At 47.1% G+C, this 20098-nt stretch overlaps 1 protein-coding gene across 1 annotated transcript; it reads right to left on the bottom strand.

Moving 5' to 3' along the window:
- Positions 1–64: 64 nt before the first annotated feature.
- Positions 65–18019, bottom strand: ece2b (endothelin converting enzyme 2b). The gene is made up of 19 exons (XM_084558656.1): positions 17794–18019; positions 11631–11717; positions 11172–11307; positions 10847–11062; positions 10646–10770; positions 10086–10232; positions 9824–9889; positions 9556–9744; positions 6785–6927; positions 6013–6127; positions 5814–5924; positions 5624–5722; positions 5451–5528; positions 5270–5373; positions 4616–4726; positions 4317–4384; positions 2948–3138; positions 2783–2878; positions 65–2226 (listed from the first exon to the last, which is right to left on the bottom strand). The coding sequence occupies exons 1-19, from the start codon at positions 17824–17826 to the stop codon at positions 2050–2052; spliced, it is 2292 nt and encodes a 763-aa protein (XP_084414782.1). The 5' UTR covers positions 17827–18019; the 3' UTR covers positions 65–2049.
- Between the last annotated feature and the right edge of the window lie 2079 nt (positions 18020–20098).

Below are 20098 nucleotides of genomic sequence, written 5' to 3'. Positions count from 1 at the left end.
CAACACTCGACAGATTCATTGAACTCCTCTGGATTAGAAATAAACTCCAGAAACTGGTTTTATTTCATCGTGTTTATTCTGCAGTCTGATAGAAAACGTGTCTCGTCCTCCAGCCGCTCTCTGATTGGACGAGCAGAGCGCCGACGCCCCCTTCAGGACAGACACACAGTTTACAACCAGGTGAGTTTAGTCTAGATCAGATCTACTGTCGTCTACTTTACACACACAATTACACACACACACACACACAGCTGGTCCTCACAAACACAGACACACACAGACGTCTTTGGCAGGAAGCAGCTTCTTCTTCTGCTGAACAAATGATGACGCACACAGACACACACGGGAGCTGCAAGTGATTGGACGGTGATGTTTCAGGTGTTGAAGTCCAAGTGAACACCTCTGACAGGAACACTGAGTGAGAAGCATTGTGGGTAATGACGTCTGAGGTAACTAAAGGTCACGATTTAATTTGTTCTGACTCTGAGCGTCGATTAGAAACTGTTGGTTGTTGATCCCACTCTGTCGTCATCTTCATCAGCAATTACAGAAAAGAGCATGTGGCGTTCAGGGACCTTACTGAGGATGTGGCGTTCAGGGTCACACGAGGTGACTAAAATAAGTTCAGGAGGGTTTTAGGAAGTCTAGATGATGATGCGTTTAGGAACTAAAATGATCACTGAGTTTGCAAGAGCTAAAAGCAGCATGATGCATTCAGGGACTTTATTGAGAATGGAGTGTTTAGGATCTAAAAGGAACATGTTGGGTTCTCCAAAATTAGTACAGGGTGACTAAAATCAGAGCAAGACTGAAACAAGCTTAAGAACTAAAATGATCATGAGGAACATGAGGCATTCAGGTGCAAAACTGAGCATGGAGCATTCAGAACCAAGTCTGGTCTTATCAGGTTGGTGAGAACTAAAAAGACCATGTGGCCGAAAACACAAGAATAAGTTCAAACTGTTTAAACTTTGATTAGATTTAACATGAGGATCAAACCAGAATCTGTCAGCTAACGATAGGTTCGCAATACTCAACACTCATTTATGCACCTGAACGCCTCAGGCTCCTTTTAGTTCCCAACATCATGTTTAGAGTTCCTGAACTGTTCTACTCTAGAACGTTTAGTTCCTGAACGCATCACACTAAGAAGAATTTCTTAACTGTGTTAACCAGAAATATTCTGACTGACCCTGAACACACCATGCTCAGTTCCATGATGGTTTTAGTTCCTAAACGCATCACATCCATTTTTTCCTGAAACATTCTGATCCTGAACGCCCCACGCTGGCTCCAGTCAGACGCTGATGAAGATGATTCTACTTTTTAAGGCAACTTTCCAGATTCAGTCTCAGAGTCCAATTATTAAGGCAACTTAATTCATTTATTAATTATTTAATTAAACACTGAACACGGCTGTAACGACCTCGTGGTCACATGTCCTCTCAGTTTTACTTTTAATTGAGCCTAACGAGCTTTAAGGTGCTAATTAACAGGTTTCTGATGAGACTGAACCCTGTAACTAAACCTTTAATTAATAAATTGTTAAATGAGTTGAGGTTATAATTGATTATCAGCAAGTAGAATGAATACGTGTGATCAGGTTAACGAGTGTTCACTGATAATCAATTAAATCTGTTTAATGAATCCAATCAGCCAATCAGACGACAGCAACACACACACGGACGCCCATGACTGATGATGTAATGGTTCATCACAGTGATGTCATCAGAGAGGGGCGGAGTTAAAGAGCTCTTTCATACAACAGACACGAACCAAAGCCCATTAATAATTAATTAATAATAATAATAATAATAATTATGATAATAATAAATCAACACTGTCCCACGTGGCTTCTTCTTCTTCTTCTTCATCATCATCATCATCATCATCATCATCATCATCAGTCCTTCATATCTGTGTGAAGTCCACTGAGTCTGTTTCTGTTCAGACAGGAAGTGAGTCGTCTAATTAACAGATTAACTGGCGTTAACTCCTGCAGCCTCTAATTAAGACACTAACCATCGACCTAATTAACCTCCGGTCCGTCTACCAGACCTCGCAGCGCCTCCCAGTGTTCATGGGCGTCCCCGTTGGACAGTTGAAGTGGCGGCTGAAGTCGGGGGAGTTGGCGAGTGTCCCGATGACTCTGTACCTGGGGGGACTGTGGGGGTCGGTGACCAGGCCCTCGTGAGCGCTCTCTGGTGTCCGGACTGAGCACCACACCTAAAACGTACATGAGACAAAACAGACAGGAACCAAACATTTAAACCAGCTAACGTTCGCCGAAAGCACCTATAAATCACCTAACATCAGCTTAAGGCACCTATAAACCAGCTAACGTTCGCCGAAAGCACCTATAAACCACCTAACATCAGCTTAAGGCACCTATAAACCAGCTAACGTTAGCCTACAGCGCCTATGAACCAGCTAACGTTAGCCTAAAGCGCCTATAAATCACCTAACATTAGCTTAAGGCACCTATAAACCAGCTAACATTAGCCTAAAGCACCTATGAACCAGCTAACGTTAGCCTAAAGCACCTATGAACCAGCTAACGTTAGCCTAAAGTGCCTATGAACCAGCCACCGTCACCACCGCGCCATCATGGTGGATCTGGTGGTAGGAACTGGTGTTTCCTTCAGGGAAACCTTTGGGGAAGTTTGTGGAGCCACATGTCAATCAGCTGGATCAGTGGCTCCTATTGGTCCAGATTACTCTCTGATTTCTTCCTTCCTTTAAAGCAGCAGCAGAAGAAGACAACACAAGACAACAATGTCACCTGTGCAAATCCCACGAAGAAGAGTTGGTCGTTGGTCAGGTTGACGGCAGGAAGTCTCTTCTCGTCTCCGTTTCTCTGGATCCACGACCGATACGCCTGAAGAAGAAACCAGTCAGTACATAGATGATGTGATGTGACGTTCTAATTTAACAGATTATTACTGACGTGGTACGCCGCCTTCAGGCCACCGTTATCTGCGATGTTTTCTCCGAGTGTTTGTTTCCCATTGACGTGTTCTCCATTGACGGTGTAGTGGCTGTACTGGTCCACCATGCACTCTGTCCTCTGACGAAACGCCTCCACTGACGAGTTCTGCCACCACGGCCTCAGGTTTCCTTCTTTATCGTATTCACGACCTGAAACGTTGACGAGACGTCCAACAGGAAACAGAATGGTCAGTCTGGTCTGAGGTGTAACTGTCAGTCAGTAGGTCACATGACAAGGTGATTGCTCATGTCTCTAAAAGATCAGACTTTCAACCTTTAAAAACAACTGTCCAAGTGTATTTATTCAAAAAGCTAACCAGCTAGCCTCAGCTAACAGAGAAAACACTTAGAGAACCTTTTTATTTCTCAGTCTTCATGTCAGAGTTTCTTCTTCTGTCTCAATATTTCATCAAATCCTAAACCAACTGACAACAACTGATATAGTTTTATTATCTTCTGTCCTTTAGAGTCTATCCACATGATTCTACATCAACTATGAACCACATGGTGACTGGACTATTAGAATCTGAGCTCTGTGCCTTAACTACATACTTGGTCCTGTGTCTCCATCTAGTGGTCTAATGGTGGTACTACAGATAATAAACACAACACAGCCATCTAGTAGTGACAGTTAGCTTAGCATTGATATGTAGCATGCCTTGGTGACTGGTTTCCCTGGGGAGTTCCATGTGTGAACAACATGGAGGAAATCTCCATCTTCTTCTGGATTGTATAATGTGCACAATGGTAGAATGTGATGATGTCCAGGAGAAATAAAATGTCCAAAGGTTGAATTGTGTGTACGTTGCCTCCTGTAGTGGAATCAGTAGGATTTTGTAGCCAGATTCACTTTCAAGAGGTAAGAACCCAACGTGGAACACTTTGGGTTCTTTGGTTCTCCAAATGTCCAAATGGAGAGTGGGCCTGGTTCTATTTTTACTAGAACCTTTGTGGTATTTCTCCAAACTCTTGGTCCAGTTCTAGTCAAGGGGTTGCTGAATGAGTTCAGTGGCGTCTAGTTGAGGTCAAATTAGTCGATGTTGTTTCTAAACTGATTTTATCAATGAGGACGCTTCAAATCCTCCTGGAGCCAAGGTACCAGCTACCCTCTCCACACTACATTAACTCTGACAGAAAGATTTATTGGACTGAATCCAGTCCACTCTAGGAGAAGACAAGGAAGACAAGGACAGACTTCAGGAAGCCACAGGAGACCAACTCTAGGACGTTTAGGATCAGAGAGGGAGACATACTTAGTTCTTGTGCTGATTAAGTCCCTGTGTCTTTACATAAAAACAGAGAATGTGACAGGAAGTAAACGGACTAACCCTGATCGTCGAAGGCATGTGTGAGCTCGTGACCCATCACCACCCCAATCCCACCAAAGTTCAACGCCCTGAAGAGACAAAAGACACAAAGTTACACAAAAACAACAACAGCAGACTTGACAAAGTTAGATTAACATGAGCTACTAAAAGTCTAAAGGCCTTCCAGCGCCTGCCATCAGCAGTGGAAGCTAATCTTTAAAAACAAGACTGATAAACTAGGAAGGGTTCCACAGGTTCTTAGATCATGGAGTAATAATCCTAACTCTGAGACAGACAGACAGATATGGAGGTGAACAGACTTGGGGTGGTCGTGGGCGTAGAAAGGAGCTTGTAGGATCCCGGCAGGGAAGACGATGCCGTTCTTAGTGGGCATGTAGTAGGCATTAACTGTAGGAGGAGTCATACTCCACCTGGAGGAGGAGAGGAAAGAAGGAGAGTAGGAAGAGGAGGAGGAGGAGGAGGAGGAGGAGGAGGAGGAGAGGGAGTTAATCTGTGGTCTGAACACATCATCCAAACGTCCAGGAGTCGTATTCACAAAGCTTCTTCTTATTAATTAAAGAGACTTTTAGTTCCAGGGATGAATGTCTCATCTCCGGTTCTTTGATTTTCATCGAGACAACAGGAAGTAGATCCTCACTGACTGGTACCTGGTGTTTTATGTCTGGAGGTTCAAGCTTTTAGAAATGTTTAATGAGCCAGTTCTGAGATGTTGGTGGGTTTCCTCACAGGTCGCTTCAGGTCCTTCCACAACATTTCTATTGGATTAAGGTCAGGACTTTGACTTCTTTCAGGACTTGTGTGAAAATGTTTTGAGTAATTTTATGCAGAAGGACACTGAAACCTACAGGGGCCGTGACTGATCAATGAAGTCCTCTTTAGCTCGCTCAGAGAATCTGTTGTGAATACGATCCCTGAATAAACATGTCGACTCATCACGTCTTTTAGTTCATTACTGGTCTTTGTTGGGCGTCTTCCTCAGCTGGTCGGCCATCACTCGCGCTGAGAAGTTGTAGAAGTTCAACATGTTCTGGAAAAAGCTGTCGTCGGACGCCTCGTACTGAAACACATGGTCATGTTGGTGTTAAAACAGCAGGGGGCAGCAGAGAACCACATGAGTCTAAGACCAACACTCACCCCGTCATAAACGTCGTCCAGCTCTTTGGGGTCCAGGATGAATTCTGGGAAACCGATCATGTCATAGATTGCGTCTGCCTGAAGAGGGACAGACAGGAAGTGACTTTAACACCTTCTGGTTCTGGTTAAAGAGCGTTCACTCTGTCCGTCCACCTGGACATGTGTCCGTCTACCTTGTCTTTGGCAGCCTGTCTCGTCTGGTCGTCCATCCAGCTGAGTCGGTCCAGAGCTTCTTTAAACGCTGAGCGGATCTCGTTGATCATTTCCTCAGCCTGTGACAGAGACAGAGAGAGAGAGAAGGTATTGGATCAGAACCAGACCAGACCAGAAACCAGATGATGGGTTCTGTAGGCGGAGACTCACAATCTCTTTACTGTGTTTGTCAAACGTTGCCTTGACGAAGAGCGCCCCCAGAGCGAAGCCCAGAGTGTCGTCGGTGTTTCCGATACAGGTCTGCCAGCGGGGGGTACAGGACTGCACCAAGACAAGACCGGTTAGAACCAGTTAGAACAGTCAGACCAGTTAGAACCAGTTAGAACCAGCAGTCTTTGGACTGAAGTACCTTCTTGGTTCCGTAGAGACTCTCTAGCAGTTTGTCCTGAGCGTTCTCGAAGCGCTGGTCTAGACTGGCGACGCTCTTCTGAACCAGAGTCCACATCATGTAGTTGTTGAGCAGACTGGAGACAGAAGGAGACACAGAGTGAACCTGGACCCCCACCAGTCATTCTAGGGACGCAGACTGAACCTGGACCCCCACCAGTCATTCTAGGGACGCAGACTGAACCTGGACCCCCCACCAGTCATTCTAGAGACACAGACTGAACCTGGACCCCCACCAGTCATTCTAGAGACACAGACTGAACCTGGACCCCCCACCAGTCATTCTAGAGACGCAGACTGAACCTGGACCCCCCACCAGTCATTCTAGGGACACAGACTGAACCTGGACCCCCCCACCAGTCATTCTAGGGACGCAGACTGAACCTGGACCCCCCACCAGTCACTCTAGAGACGCAGACTGAACCTGGACCCCCCCACCAGTCATTCTAGGGACGCAGACTGAACCTGGACCCCCCACCAGTCATTCTAGAGACGCAGACTGAACCTGGACCCCCCACCAGTCATTCTAGAGACACAACACACCTCATCTGATTTCTCTCTTCACTTCATTTCTTTGTATTTTCAGCTTCAGAAGCTTCAGACGTCCTGATGTTACATAACCTCTCATCTAACATCTACAAAAACAATCAGCATGAGGTTGATGTGCAGCCTGAGGTGGTGGCGGCGGCGGGAGGCATTGGTGGGGGGTTTCTGGCGGTAGGTGGGTGACTGACCTGCGGTCGGTCTTGTTGATGAGCTCGGACACCTGCTGCAGGTATTCTCTGGCGTAGAGGACGACGGGCTCGGTGTCGTTGAGCTCCAGAGGAGACAGAGAGGAGGACAGGTAGTCCAACCAGTCCACAGCTGGAGCCAACAGCTGCAACGGAAACAGACGTCATCATGAGAACCAGAAGGTTTCACACCAACGTCAACGAAAACCTCCAGAGTCTTGGATGCTCAGGAACACATTCGTTTTATTAAACTGTACACAGACGTCTTGTCTCCATTAAACAGATCTTAACTTCCTGACCCCCACCACCGTCAGGAAGTTATTAATCCTCAGCGTGGGAGCAGACTGCACCACCCGGGGCGGGGGGAGGGGGGGCAGAGATGAAAAACTGATCCCTGCTGTTGCCGTCCCTGCTGTGCCGTTCAGACACAGACCAACAGTCAGGACTTTATTAAAGCTGCTTTCTTCCAGCAGAGGGCGACAAGCCTTCACGTTTGTTCTCTGATCATCATTAATGTGAAAGTTCTGCTGCAGGAAGAAGTGAAATTATTTTATTACAAGAATAAAAGGAAGTCACTGACACAGAGCCCAGTCCTGCTGCATTAGGGATCAGGCTGCATTAAACCAAGATATTTTTCTCTCTAACACAAGATTTGGAAATATCACATGATGTGATTCAGCTTATCCTACGGAATCAGGGGACATTGAATGCACCAGACAGAGGTGTCCACATGAATATGTCCACAGAGACCCTGACACACTCCAGCAGAGGGCAGTAATGTGACTAGAGAAGAACAAGAACAGTTTAGTCCAATGGTGATGCTAATGGTGATGCTAATCGAGATGCTACTCGCAGAGCTAATGGCACTGCTATGATGATGCTACTGGTGATGCTAATGGTGGTGCTAAAGGTTATGCTAATGGCTAGCATGTCAGTGCTGCTTTCCATGGAAGTGGCTGTTAGCACCATTTAGCGGTGGTTAGCATCACAGCATGAAGGTTGTGGGTTCTAAGCTGCTGGCTGACTGGTTCTACCTGTGTCTGCTGGTAGAACATCTCCCCTGCTTACACTGAATAAACCTGTTTAAAGTTTAAAGAAAAACTCTAAAGATCTTAAGACCAAACAAAACCAGGAAGTAGAAGATTCATATTTAAGGAGACGTCCCAGTGAAGATGATTTCTAGTCTATGGTTTAGGTTGGTCAGAGCTGATGGTTTACTGGAAGAACGACCTCCACCATGAATGAGTGATGAGACCAGCTGGTCCAGGGTCAGCTGACCAGAGCGACCAATCAACCGCGACCACAAATAAAAACAAAGATGACAAGGAGAGCGAGCACAGACTGTTCTGCCTCGTCTTCATCGTTTATATAATAACCTGTTATCTAACCTCGCTGGTTCTCTAGATACAGGCACATAGCAACCACTCGTGGCAACAGTCGCCATGGCGACCCCTGTAGCATTCGTAGCCCTGAAGGACAGGGCTGCAGCAGAGAGAGAGAGAGGCTGAGGATGAACCACGACTAAGGTATGACTGAAACACATCAGTCCTGATCAGCTGATCTCACCTGTGTTCACACCTGGTGATAAGATCCGTCTCCAGATCTGATCTCAGTTTGTGTGTCTGTAAATCAGCAGCGCCATCATGTGGTCAGTAGAATATTGTAGCAGCTGCTGTCTCTAATGGATCTCTACCTACCGCTGGATCAGAACCATCAACAGCTGCTGGTTGACTTGGAGACATGATCCAGATGTTGGAACCAGATGGAAAGACTCTCACATGTTAAGATCTGATTCTGCAGTACCTCCGCAACCCCTAGGGGGTCAGCGGAGGTACTGCAGGAGGAAATTTCCATAAATTTAAATGTTTTTAAACACATGTACATAAGTAGGGGGTCCCCACTCCATCTCAGTTTGGGGTCCTCAGCCTGGAAAACGTTGTAGACCCCTGATCTAATTTGTTTCTTCATCTCCGTCCTGTAAGCTCAGCTAGGCTAATGTTAGCTTGTTTAGGCTAATGTTAGCTTGTTTAGGTTAATGTTAGCTTGTTTAGGCTAATGATAGCTTGTTTAGGTTAATGTTAGCTTATTTAGGCTAATGTTAGCTTATTTAGGCTAATGTTAGCTTGTTTAGGCTAATGTAATGTTAGCTTGTTTAGGCTAATGATAGCTTGTTTAGGCTAATGTTAGCTTGTTTAGGCTAATGATAGCTTGTTTAGGCTAATGTTAGTTTGTTTAGGCTAATGATAGTTTGTTTAGGCTAATGTTAGCTTGTTTAGGCTAATGATAGCTTGTTTAGGCTAATGTTAGTTTGTTTAGGCTAATGATAGTTTGTTTAGGCTAATGTTAGCTTGTTTAGGCTAATGTTAGTTTGTTTAGGCTAATGATAGTTTGTTTAGGCTAATGTTAGCTTGTTTAGGCTAATGATAGCTTGTCCTATTTCAGTTTCAGGTCTAGTTCCTGGCTTTACTTCATTGTTCTGGTTCTGGTTCCATTTCAGTTTCTTTTTCTGCTTCAGGTTAATTTCCTGGTTCTACTTTAGTTTTTCTGATTGTGGTTCTAGTTCTGGTTCTAGTCTTGGTTCAGCTGAAGATTAATGACTCGGGTCTTCTGTGGTGTTTTGGATGCTTGGATCCAGCTTGGACTTGTTTTATTTTGAAAGTTTCTTCTTGTTTTGTCTACTTCCTGTCTTACTTTGAAAGGTCATTACCCCTGTGTTATCTCCTAGATGTTGGTTCCATCAGGACCCTCTGTCTGACGGAACATGTCTTTCTCACCTGCAGCTCAGCGATGGTGACCTTGTGGTACATCTTCTCCTCGTCTCTGCGCTGGTCCTGAGGGACGGTGATGTTGGCGAGCGCCGTCTCAAACTCTAGAATCTGCTGCATCTGGTGCTGGGTGGTGCTCCTCTCGCCCCCCAGCAGCATGCCCAGCTCCACCATGTAGTCCAGGTACGCCACCAGCACCTGGAGGCAGCGCACAGCTCAGTCTCAAACACTCACCTTCATCTTCCACCAACACACCTTCAGCTTCAGGTGTCCTCACCTTCTCATTGGCTGTCTTGTTGAGGTAATAGTCCCTGGATGGCAGGAAGAGTCCTGATTGGTCCACCTGCAGACATCAACAGGTGAGTCAAATGTGGTAAGGTTAATGCTAAGGCTAACTTTAGCCTGTTTAGCCTAAGGTTAGCTTGTTTAAGCAAACATTTGCTTTTAGGCTTTTAGTTGTGGTTCTGGTTCTAGTTCTGTTTCAGTTTCAGGTTCTACTTCAGTTTTTCTAGTTCTGGTTCCTGAGTCATGTGGTTTACCTGGATGACGTTGCTGTTGGAGTTTTTGGGGTCGGTGCTGACTCCGACACTGAAGAAGGGCTGAGCTCTGTACGGACCTGACACCACCTTCAGGACCTCCATGAAGTTGTCTTTGTCCCAGGGACCCGTCATGTTCCAGCCGCCGATCTGAGCGCACAAGAAACATCGTCATGTGACCACAGCAGGAAATGAAACAACAGGCGTGTTCGACTTCATGCAGATCTGTGCAGATCTGACTTGACGTGATGCATGCTGGGTAGAACAAGTTCATTTTAACCAATCATATTCGAGGTCTATGAGCATGAACAACCCAGCATGCATCACGTCAAGTCAGATCTGCACAGATCTGCATGAAGTCGAACACGCCTAACAAGACACGATTTAGAGCTTTGACACAAAATGGCCGACGACCACTAACAGTTTCCTGAATAATTTATCTGTGGTTCATCCTGTGGAGAGCGGCAACCAGACAGCGTCACCGCGGTGACAGGGCGTTTACCGCGGTGACAGGTTCGGTTACCGCGGTGACAGGCCGGTTACCGCGGTGACAGGGCGGTTACCTTGGCGATGAGGTCGATGAGAGGCTGAGCTCCGAGCTCCTCGATCCTCTGAGTGTTGAGACAGGACAGGTAGTAGGACTGAGTCTTCCTCTCTGCTTCACTGCTGCCGTTGAATGTCCCGTTCTCTGTGGAGACAAGAGACACACTGAGACACCTGTCCTTCTCTACTCCACCTGTCCCACCCCCCTCCTCCCGTCCTACCCAGCAGGTGTTTGAGCAGGGCCTGGTTCTGCTCCCAGATGCTGTTGAAGGTGGACCAGCGGGACCGTCCGTCCGGCAGAGGGTTCTTCCTCATCCAGCCTCCACAGGAGAACTGGTAGAAGTCGTAGCAGGGGTCGGCGCTGCGGTCCATCGCCTCCACCATCTGGCTGGCCACCGTGATGCACGCCTCCGACAGGCACAGGCCACGCCCACTGTCTGCAAGGCATCATGGGAGAGAAAGACAATACACAGAGAGTCCAGAGAGAAGAGGAGGAGGAGGAGGAATAGAAGGATGGATGAATGGAGGAACAGAGGGGGAGGTCACCTGAGCTGAGTCCCAGGCCCAGCAGCAGCAGACAGGCCATCAGTGCGAGGAGAGCGGCCAGAAGCAGAACCGACAGGAGAACCTCCAGCTGGGTTCTCCTCCCCAGGATGTCCACCCCTCCCTTCCTGAAGCCCACCTGAGAGAAAGAGAGAGAAATCTATCACTCTGTCCATCTATTCATCTATTCATCCGTTCATCTTTCAACCAGAGTTGAAAGTGTTGAGTTCAGGTTCAGTTTTGGGTGAAAGTTCTTTCAGGCACAGCTGCTTCATGTTTCTTCTCCTCCTCCTCCTCCTCCTCCTCCTCAGAGCCTGAAGGCAGCGCTCCAGATCCCCCCTGCTGCTCTCTTTGTTGATGGTGGACCCCCGCTGAGGGCCCCCCCTCAGAGCTGGCTCCAGGACCAGTTACCACATTTCAAAACATTCCTGTGTTTACTGTGTCTGTGCTGCGTTCACTGACCTCCACTCTGTCAGGAGACGAGGAGGCCTCAGCAGGAGCGTCCGACACCTCCTCCTCCTCCAACGTAGCTCGCTTGTAGCTGGACATCTGCAGCAGAAGACAGAGACGGAGACGGACCGATGATAAAAGACTTTCACCAGAATGTGTTTGGATGAACATAAACGAAGAACGACGGAGACGTGTCCTGGACCAACAAGCTGCACCTGAACGCATCACAAAGACTACAGCCAAGCTAGGAAGAGTTACCAAGAGCTAGGAGGCTAGGAAGAGCTAATATTAGCTAGGAGGCTAGGAAGGGTGGCACAGAGGTGTGGTGGTCAGCACTGATGCCTTACAGCCAGAAGGTTCTAGGTTCTAATCCAGGCCGACTGGTTCCTTTCTGTGTGTAGTTTGCATGTTCTCCCTGTGTCTGTGTGGGTTCTCTCCAGGTTCTCCAGCTTCCTCCCACCGTCCAAAGACATGCTGGTTAGGTTCATTGGTGATTCTAAATTGGCCGTAGGTGTGAGTGTCTCTCTGTGTTAGCCCTGTGATAGACTGGAGACCTGTCCAGGGTGGACCCCCCCCTCTAGACCAATGACAGCTGGGATAGACTGGAGACCTGTCCAGGGTGGACCCCCCCCTCTAGACCAATGACAGCTGGGATAGACTGGAGACCTGTCCAGGGTGGACCCCCCCCCCCCCCCCCCCCTCTAGACCAATGGCAGCTGGGATAGGCTCCAGGAGACCCCGCGACCCTTAACAGGAATAAGCGGGTACAGAAGATGAATGAATGAATGAATGACTGAATGAATAGGAGGGTAGGAAGAGCTACTTTCAGTTAGGAAGCTAGGAAGAGCTACTATTAGCTAGGAGGCTAGAAAGAGCTACTATTAGCTAGGAGGCTAGGAAGAGCTACTGTTAGCTGGGAGGCTAGGAAGAGCTACTATTAGCTGAGAGGCTAGGAAGAGCTACTATTAGCTAGGAGGCTAGAAAGAGCTACTATTAGCTAGGAGGCTAGGAAGAGCTACTGTTAGCTGGGAGGCTAGGAAGAGCTACTATTAGCTGAGAGGCTAGGAAGAGCTACTATTAGCTAGGAGGCTAGAAAGAGCTACTATTAGCTAGGAAGAGCTACTGTTAGCTGGGAGGCTAGGAAGAGCTACTATTAGCTGAGAGGCTAGGAAGAGCTACTGTTAGCTGGGAGGCTAGGAAGAGCTACTATTAGCTGAGAGGCTAGGAAGAGCTACTATTAGCTGAGAGGCTAGGAAGAGCTACTATTAGCTAGGAGGCTAGGAAGAGCTACTGTTAGCTGAGAGGCTAGGAAGAGCTACTATTAGCTGGGAGGCTAGGAAGAGCTATTGTTAGCTGAGAGGCTAGGAGGCTACTGTTAGCTGAGAGGCTAGGAGGAGCTACTATTAGCTAGGAGGCTAGAAAGAGCTACTATTAGCTAGGAGGCTAGGAAGAGCTATTGTTAGCTGAGAGGCTAGGAGGAGCTAGTGTTATCTGAATGTGATGAGCAGCACCTGAACCACACCTGTGGTACCAGCGTCTGTCTCTTTAATGAACTGTCCCATCGATCGCTGCTCTGCTCTCAAAGACTGATCGCTCCTCTGGGACATTAAAGCTTCGTCTGCTTCCAGCTCTGGACACGTTTTATCCTCTGGGACACAAACATATCGACATCTTCACAACAACACTGAACGGGAGGAGACGCACGACGAAACCAAGAGACCATGTCTCAATGAAGACATGGACACGTCAGCGAAGGACAACTGGACCAAAATGTTGTACTTGAACGCATCACAAAGACTACAGCAAAGCTAGGAACAGCTACTGTTAGCTGTTAGCTGTTAGCAGGGTAAAGACTGTGGAGACAAATCTCTGGAAACAACGTCAACATTAGTTTGATGAAAATGTCTCATTTAAAGAGTCAGTTCAGGTCAACATGAAGAAGAAGAGGAAGGAGGAGGAGGAGGAGGAGGAGGAGGAGGAGGCCTGGGGGCCTCAGCGTGAGGAGACGTGGAGCTGTGATCAGATAAACCTCCTCTTCCTGTGTTTACTCCTGGAGGAGTCATTGTGAGGCTGCAGTATAAACAGAGCAGAGCTCCACCCGCCCCAGAGGAGGAGGAGACCACACACATCCAGCGCCTCCTCGCACGCTGCGCCGGGTTACCATGGAAACCACTGCAGCACACAGCACAGCAGCCGCTGATGCTGCTGTTAGCATGTTAGCTCGCTGCTGTTAGCATGTTAGCTCTGATAGAGGAAGAGGAGGACGTGCAGTTTGTTCCAGATCAACTGGTCTGAAGTATGTGGACGCCTCCTCCTCCTCCTCCTCCTCCTCTTCTCTCTGTCTCTGTCTCTCGTCCATCTCTCTCTCTTTAATTGATGACGCACATTGAGGGGGAGAGAGGGGGGAGAGGGTGAGCTGGTTGCTAGGAGACAGGAGTGTGTGTTATATCATGTGTGTGTGTAATTAGATAATGTTTGAATCATCTCTATTCAGCTCTAATGTACCCATTATATAACCTGTCCCTCTGTCTCTGTCCCTCTGTCTCTGTCCCTCTGTCTCTCTGTTTCTTTTGTCCCCTCCCAGCCTGTGTCCTCTAAACTCAGACATCATGTCGGTCTGTGACGTTGTTGTCTCTGAGACACCACGTTGACTCAACATGTCTGTCCTCTGACCTGGACCATCGCCATGGTTACACACGGTGTTTATGTCCAGATGTCTTAATGTCAGGACACGCTGCAGAAGAAGAGGAAGAGGAAGAGGAGGAGGAGGAGGAGGAGGAGGATGAAGGCCTGAACTGATAGACTAGAAGAAGACGACCAAGATGTCTCCATGTCTCTGTCCCTCAGTTTAGTCCTCGTGGAGCAGACGTGCTCAGAGAGCCTGAACTCCATCATCATCATCATCATCATCATCATCATCATCATCCTCCTCCTCGTCCTTATTTAATTTAGAGACAAACTGCAGGACTGGACCAAACCATCAGCTCCTCATCAGAGGGGTGTTCATCGTGCTGTCGCCTGTTTGTTTACATTCTCAGTCTGGTTTGTGCCTGTTACCATGGAAACGGACACCACCACCACCACGGGGCTTTTTAATATGAGACCAGCAGGAAGGTGAGGTTCTCATGTGTCTGAGCTAACAGAGCTTTGGTTCGTTTATTTGATTCCTGTTTAGCTTCGTCCTCCTCAGAGTAGCGGCCCCGGGCCCCACTAGCCTCGTATGCTAGTTTGATAGCATCTAGTAGCGTCGGCCACAGCGTGGGACGTCCACTAGAGACCAACTGTCCTCAACAGAGACATGGACGACCAGAGAATTGGATTATATGGGCTAACATTAGCTCTTTAGGCTAACATATTAGCAGGTTTAGGCTATTAATTGGTTGTTAAAGCTAATGTTAGCTGGTTTAGGCTAACACTGACTGTTTATGTTTAAGCTAGCTGGGTTATTCTAATGGTGTTTAGGCTAGCATTAGCTTCTTAATGCTAACCCCACCACTAAATGCACCATGCTAGTAGCAGCCTGGAGCATCAGGTGAACCCAGATGAAGCGTAGATGATGAGCTAGCTCCGTCTTTACACTAGACATATTTTAATGTTCACTGGGAAATATACAAGAGGGTTACCATGGCAACCAGAGCCTGGGACGTCCACTAGAAACCAACTGTCAGCAACAAAGAGATGGACGAGCAGCGTTTCAACGTAGAAAGGAAATGAATCCTCCTCCTTTAACTGCCTCACGACCTCAGCACCTGCAGGTCGTCACCATAGCAACCTCTGCACCTCCTCCTCCTCCTCCTCCTCCTCCTCCATCCCCGAGGACGTGGACACATCATCAGTCACAGCGACACAAACGCCCCCACCCCCCAGAAAAAGAACAAACGAGTGGATCAACAGCAGCAGCTGAAGAATGAAGATGAAGATGAAGATGCTTTAACGCTCAGAGAGAAGCCCTGAGCGATGAAGATGAGGACGGCGATGAAGGTCAGACAGCAGCAGGCTCTCTGGGGTCTTGGTTTGTTTTGTTGCTCAGATGGAAACTGGGCGTCTTAAGACAGGAAGTCCCAGCTCTGCAGACAGGAAACAGTCAAGCCTGCCCAGCCCAGAGCTCTCACGCTGCCAGCTCGCTGTTTGGGAACATGAGAAGGACTGAAAGAGTTAACGCAGCCAGATTTATTCTGCTTGGAAAGCTGCTCAGTCTTTCTCATTTCATCCCACAATAAATCTTTATGACGAGAAGCTTCAACTCATCACGAGACGTTTTAGACTTTAACTCGATGTCACGTCGAGTCTCAGATCAAACTCTGACATAAGTTTTAAATTTGATCCAAACCTCAGTAAAATCACCTGAGGGCCTTTCTGGCCCCGAGCTCGTCTCCTCAGGCGTCGGAGCCCAGAATCTGAACTCACCAAACCAGACGGTCGGCTGGAAGCTGGAACAGGTGACGCCTCATTTTACACGTCTGTGACTTCCTCATATCTTTGTTGGACGTTTCCTGGAAACTGGTTTCCTTCAAGGAGCGGCTCCATTGAACTCCAACAAAGAGGAGTCACTCATGTGTTCATCAGTAGAGACCTGCTGCGTTCAGCCATCATCTATGTGTCCAGCAACAAGTCACCAGGATTACTGAGCTGTCAGAGCAGCAGAAACCAAACGCTGAACATGACTGTCAGAGAACAGCAGCAAACAACCGTCAGCTGATTAGTGACGAGAAATGATCCGATACGAAGGAAAACGAAACGATTTGATATGAAACAGCAAGAAAAAATATGACACGATGTTTAACAGCGACACTTTAGGAAACGGTCAGATACAAACTAAACCAACAGGACAGAAATATAACGTCCAGCTACCTGCAACATGTAAAATGAGTTTTATTTGTGTTTATTTACGTGTAAATGGAAGGTACGTGATTAATCGCAATGAAATACTTTAATCTATTGGTGATATTTTATCACTGGGAACATGTTTATGTCGCTTTGCTGGTCGTGTAAACGCTGAAGCGTACGATGACCATAAAGACTCTTATGACGTTGTTTCACTTCAACTTAACATGAAACTAAATAAATGGAACTAACAGCTGGGATTGACTGTAAACCTTCAGGTAAATATGATTCAGTCTGAGGAAGAAGCTCCAAGGATGAACGAGGTTTACAAACCATCAAAGAATAAATAAATGTCGACATCAACGTTATTGTGATTTAAGATAATAATAAAATGTTCAGGTAGCGGGCTGGAACCATGAAGAAATACTCCAGTAAAGTACCTCAAATGTCACTTTTCATATTTCCAAACTGTTCTTGAATTATTTAACGACCGTAAAAATAGTTCTCGTAGAAAGAAAAACCTGCTGCTGCTTTAACAATGGATCTCAGAGCACAAGGCTGCATTTTTTATTTCCAGGTGCAGACACTGAGTTTTAGAGGACAACTATCTCAAAGAGAGCTTGAAGACCACAAAGATATGTCGACTGTGGTGTGCCACAAGGTTCTGTATGAGAACCTCGAGGGTTTTTAAAGTGTACATGTTCTCTAGTTCACCTGATCTGAGGTAAATATCAGTTTATACTCTGATGATTCTCGAGCTTGAAGAAGACTCACACGAGTTTTCTACTCTTCTGTCCATCACCACATGAAGCCCCGCCCAAATGATCTGATTGGTCCGTCAGATCTTTGCTGGAGCAGAATCAGTTCCTATCAGAGAGACTCCAGATCAACTTTACTCCACGACATCATTTTCAGGATGAAGAGAGTTCAAATCAAACTACAAACAAAACCTTGAAGATGAATCTCATCTCGTTCCTCAGTTTAGCTCTAGAACGTCCCTAGTTTGTCCAGAACCAGAACCAGAACTAGAACCAGAACCTCCAGAACCAGAACCTCCAGAACCAGAACCTCCAGAGGTTAATTAAACACAGCCGCATGTTTTCTCTGAGAAGAAGAAGAAGGTCACAGGAAGTCTCTTCTTCTTCTTCTCTGGTGTTATTGATCTGCAACCTGTTTGATCAGTGACGTCAGCACAGAGGTGAACCCTGACGTCACACATACACACACAGCTGTCAATCACAGTGATTGACAGGTGATACTGCGACAGTGTCACGCACCTGGGCGCGTGCACGTGGCGAGTGCGTGCATGTCGCGTTAGTGTGTGTGTGTGTGTGTGTGTGTGTGTACTCACGGTGTTCCGGAGGTCCTGCAGCGCTACGCTCATCCTGGAGCTCCGTCCCAGAAAACAGAGCGCTACCGACGGCCGCTCCGCCGGCCCATCCTCCCGGCTGTCCGTCTGTCTCTGTCTCTGTCTCTTTCTCTGTCCCTGTCCCTGTCTCTGTGTCCTCCTCCTTTTGTCCGTGCAGTAGCAGCAGGAGGACGTTTCTCTGTGTTCTCTCTCTCTCTCTCTCTCTCTCTGTGTCTCTCTCCTCAGACCCCGCCCAACATCCAACCAGCCTCTTCCTCTCACAAACAAACACACCCCGAGACACAGAGAGACTGACGTCATCCAGACGTCACCTCCTCCACCCATCCATCTATCTATCTATCTATCCATCTGTCTATCTATCTATCTATCTATCTATCTATCTATTAATTAATATGTGTTAATTATATAAAAAATCTTCATGTTTGTAATCCTGTTCAGCTCTGATCTGATGAGTCTTTAAACCAGTGATCAGACTCTGAGGAGCTTCCTGTCTGATCAGATTCATTCACTGACCTCCAACAGTGAAAGAAAATGAGGTTTTATTGTGAAAATGGGTCTTTTACTTTGAAATAAAAGCTCTATACACCCAGGACGTCCTGTTCAGGTCATGACCTGAAAACTCTCAACAAGTGAATCTGTTGAGATGAAATGAAGAGACGAGTTGAACAACCTGACTCCCACAAACCAGATCAACCTGAGGAAACAACCGGTTGATCTGGAACCAGGAACCAGGAACCAGGAACCGCTCCACCACAGGCACCTGCTGTGGCCCCAGGGCCAGTAAGGGGCCCCCAGGGGCCACCTTCAAACTACAGCAGCATCAGTGATTTCAGAGGGATAAGACCGTGTTCTCATGTAGTTAATGATGATGAAGATGATGAAGATTTAGTCACTTCTTGTTTTTAAAAAGTTGGAGAACACCTCCCCCTGGTGGACAGAGAACCACAGTACACAGAACACTCTAGTTTCTTTCTTTCCTTCATGTGATCTTCTTCATCTGTTTGTTGTTTTAGTTCAGGCTGCTCCTCCTCCTCGTCTCATTTCATCTTTCTCTCCGTCTCCTCATGAGAAGAAGTGACGTCAGATGAAGAAGCTGTGAAGGAGAGAGCGAGTGATGAGAGGAGGAGGTGAAGTCACCTTGTCGTTCAGCAGAAGAAAAGCAGCAGCTGCAGATCTGAAAGAAATAAAAAGACTTTTTATTCACCGAGACGACGACGACGCTGAGAGACGACAGGAAGATGAATCATCCTGAACCTTTCAGAGGAAACATTCTTCATCCTGTCATCACTGATGGACCAATGAATTCTGAATTCTACCAGTGAACTCTTAAAGTGGTTCTACCAAAGAACGGTTAAAGAAGAACAAGATGAATGTTTAGGAACGGCCAAGTCAAAGTCCTGACCTTAATCCAATAGAAATGTTGTGGAAGGACCTGAAGCAAGCAGTTGATGTGAGGAAACCCACCAACATCTCAGAACTGAAGTGGTTCTGTTCTGAGGAATGGGCTAAAATTCCTCCAAGCTGCTGTAGACCACTGATCAGCAGTTACCAGAAACATTTAGTTACAAGGAGGTCACAGCAGATACTGGAGACAAGGAGGAACTGACTTCATCTAAATCTAATACAGGTTAAAGGAGGAAGCTGAGGCCTCATCTACTACTTTCTCTTCTTCTTCTCCATCAATAGAAGTAGTCATAATCAATGATCACTTTGATTAAATCACATTCTACCGGTGACCTTTGACCCCATCCTCCTCTTCCTCCTCTTCCTCCTCTTCACCGTCGTCTTCCTCGTCTCTCGGAGCGTCTGCAGGTGTCTCTGTGCCGACGTCTCTTGGTTAAGGAGCCGTCGTCTCTTTTAATGAACAGGAAGCAGCAGCTGCAGACGCACAAAGAGCCGCGGCTGTCAATCATCCCCATCAGCCAATCAGAGCGCTGCGTGTGAAGGGCCTCAATAAAAGCTAACGAGCTTTAATTAGAGCTGAAAGCTTCGCTGGAACGAGGCTGACGCTGCCGTTCAGTCAGAGAATGTCTCCTGATTCACTGGAGACAAAGACGCTGATCAGCACAGGTCAGAGGTCAACCTGGGGACCAATCACAGCGCAGCTGATAACCACAGGAACAAAGCTAGTCACCGCGGCAACGCTATCAACAGCCTGCAGGATTCAGCCAGAGCCCCAGTGCATGATGGGTAGAAAAACTATGACTGAAGAGAAAAGACCTGGAAGGAAGGATGGAAGGAAGGAAGGATGGAAGGATGGAAGGAAGGAAGGAAGGAAGGATGGAAG

This window comes from Chelon labrosus (genome assembly GCF_963514085.1).
Source record: "Chelon labrosus genome assembly, chromosome: 13".
Classification (NCBI taxonomy): Eukaryota; Metazoa; Chordata; class Actinopteri; order Mugiliformes; family Mugilidae; genus Chelon; species Chelon labrosus.
Note: the sequence above shows the minus strand (reverse complement) of the source record. Positions and strands in the feature narration are given on the sequence as shown.

What these genes read in the sequence shown, in the direction of transcription:
- ece2b (XM_084558656.1), bottom strand. Translation starts at nt 17,826, where the DNA reads ATGAGCGTAGCGCTGCAGGACCTCCGGAACACC. An exon ending in ACAAACACAGTAAAGAGATT is followed by an intron (nt 5,723 to 5,813) that starts GTGAGTCTCCGC and finishes TCTCTGTCACAG; the next exon opens with GCTGAGGAAATGATCAACGA. An exon ending in TGGACGACGTTTATGACGGG is followed by an intron (nt 5,374 to 5,450) that starts GTGAGTGTTGGT and finishes CATGTGTTTCAG; the next exon opens with TACGAGGCGTCCGACGACAG.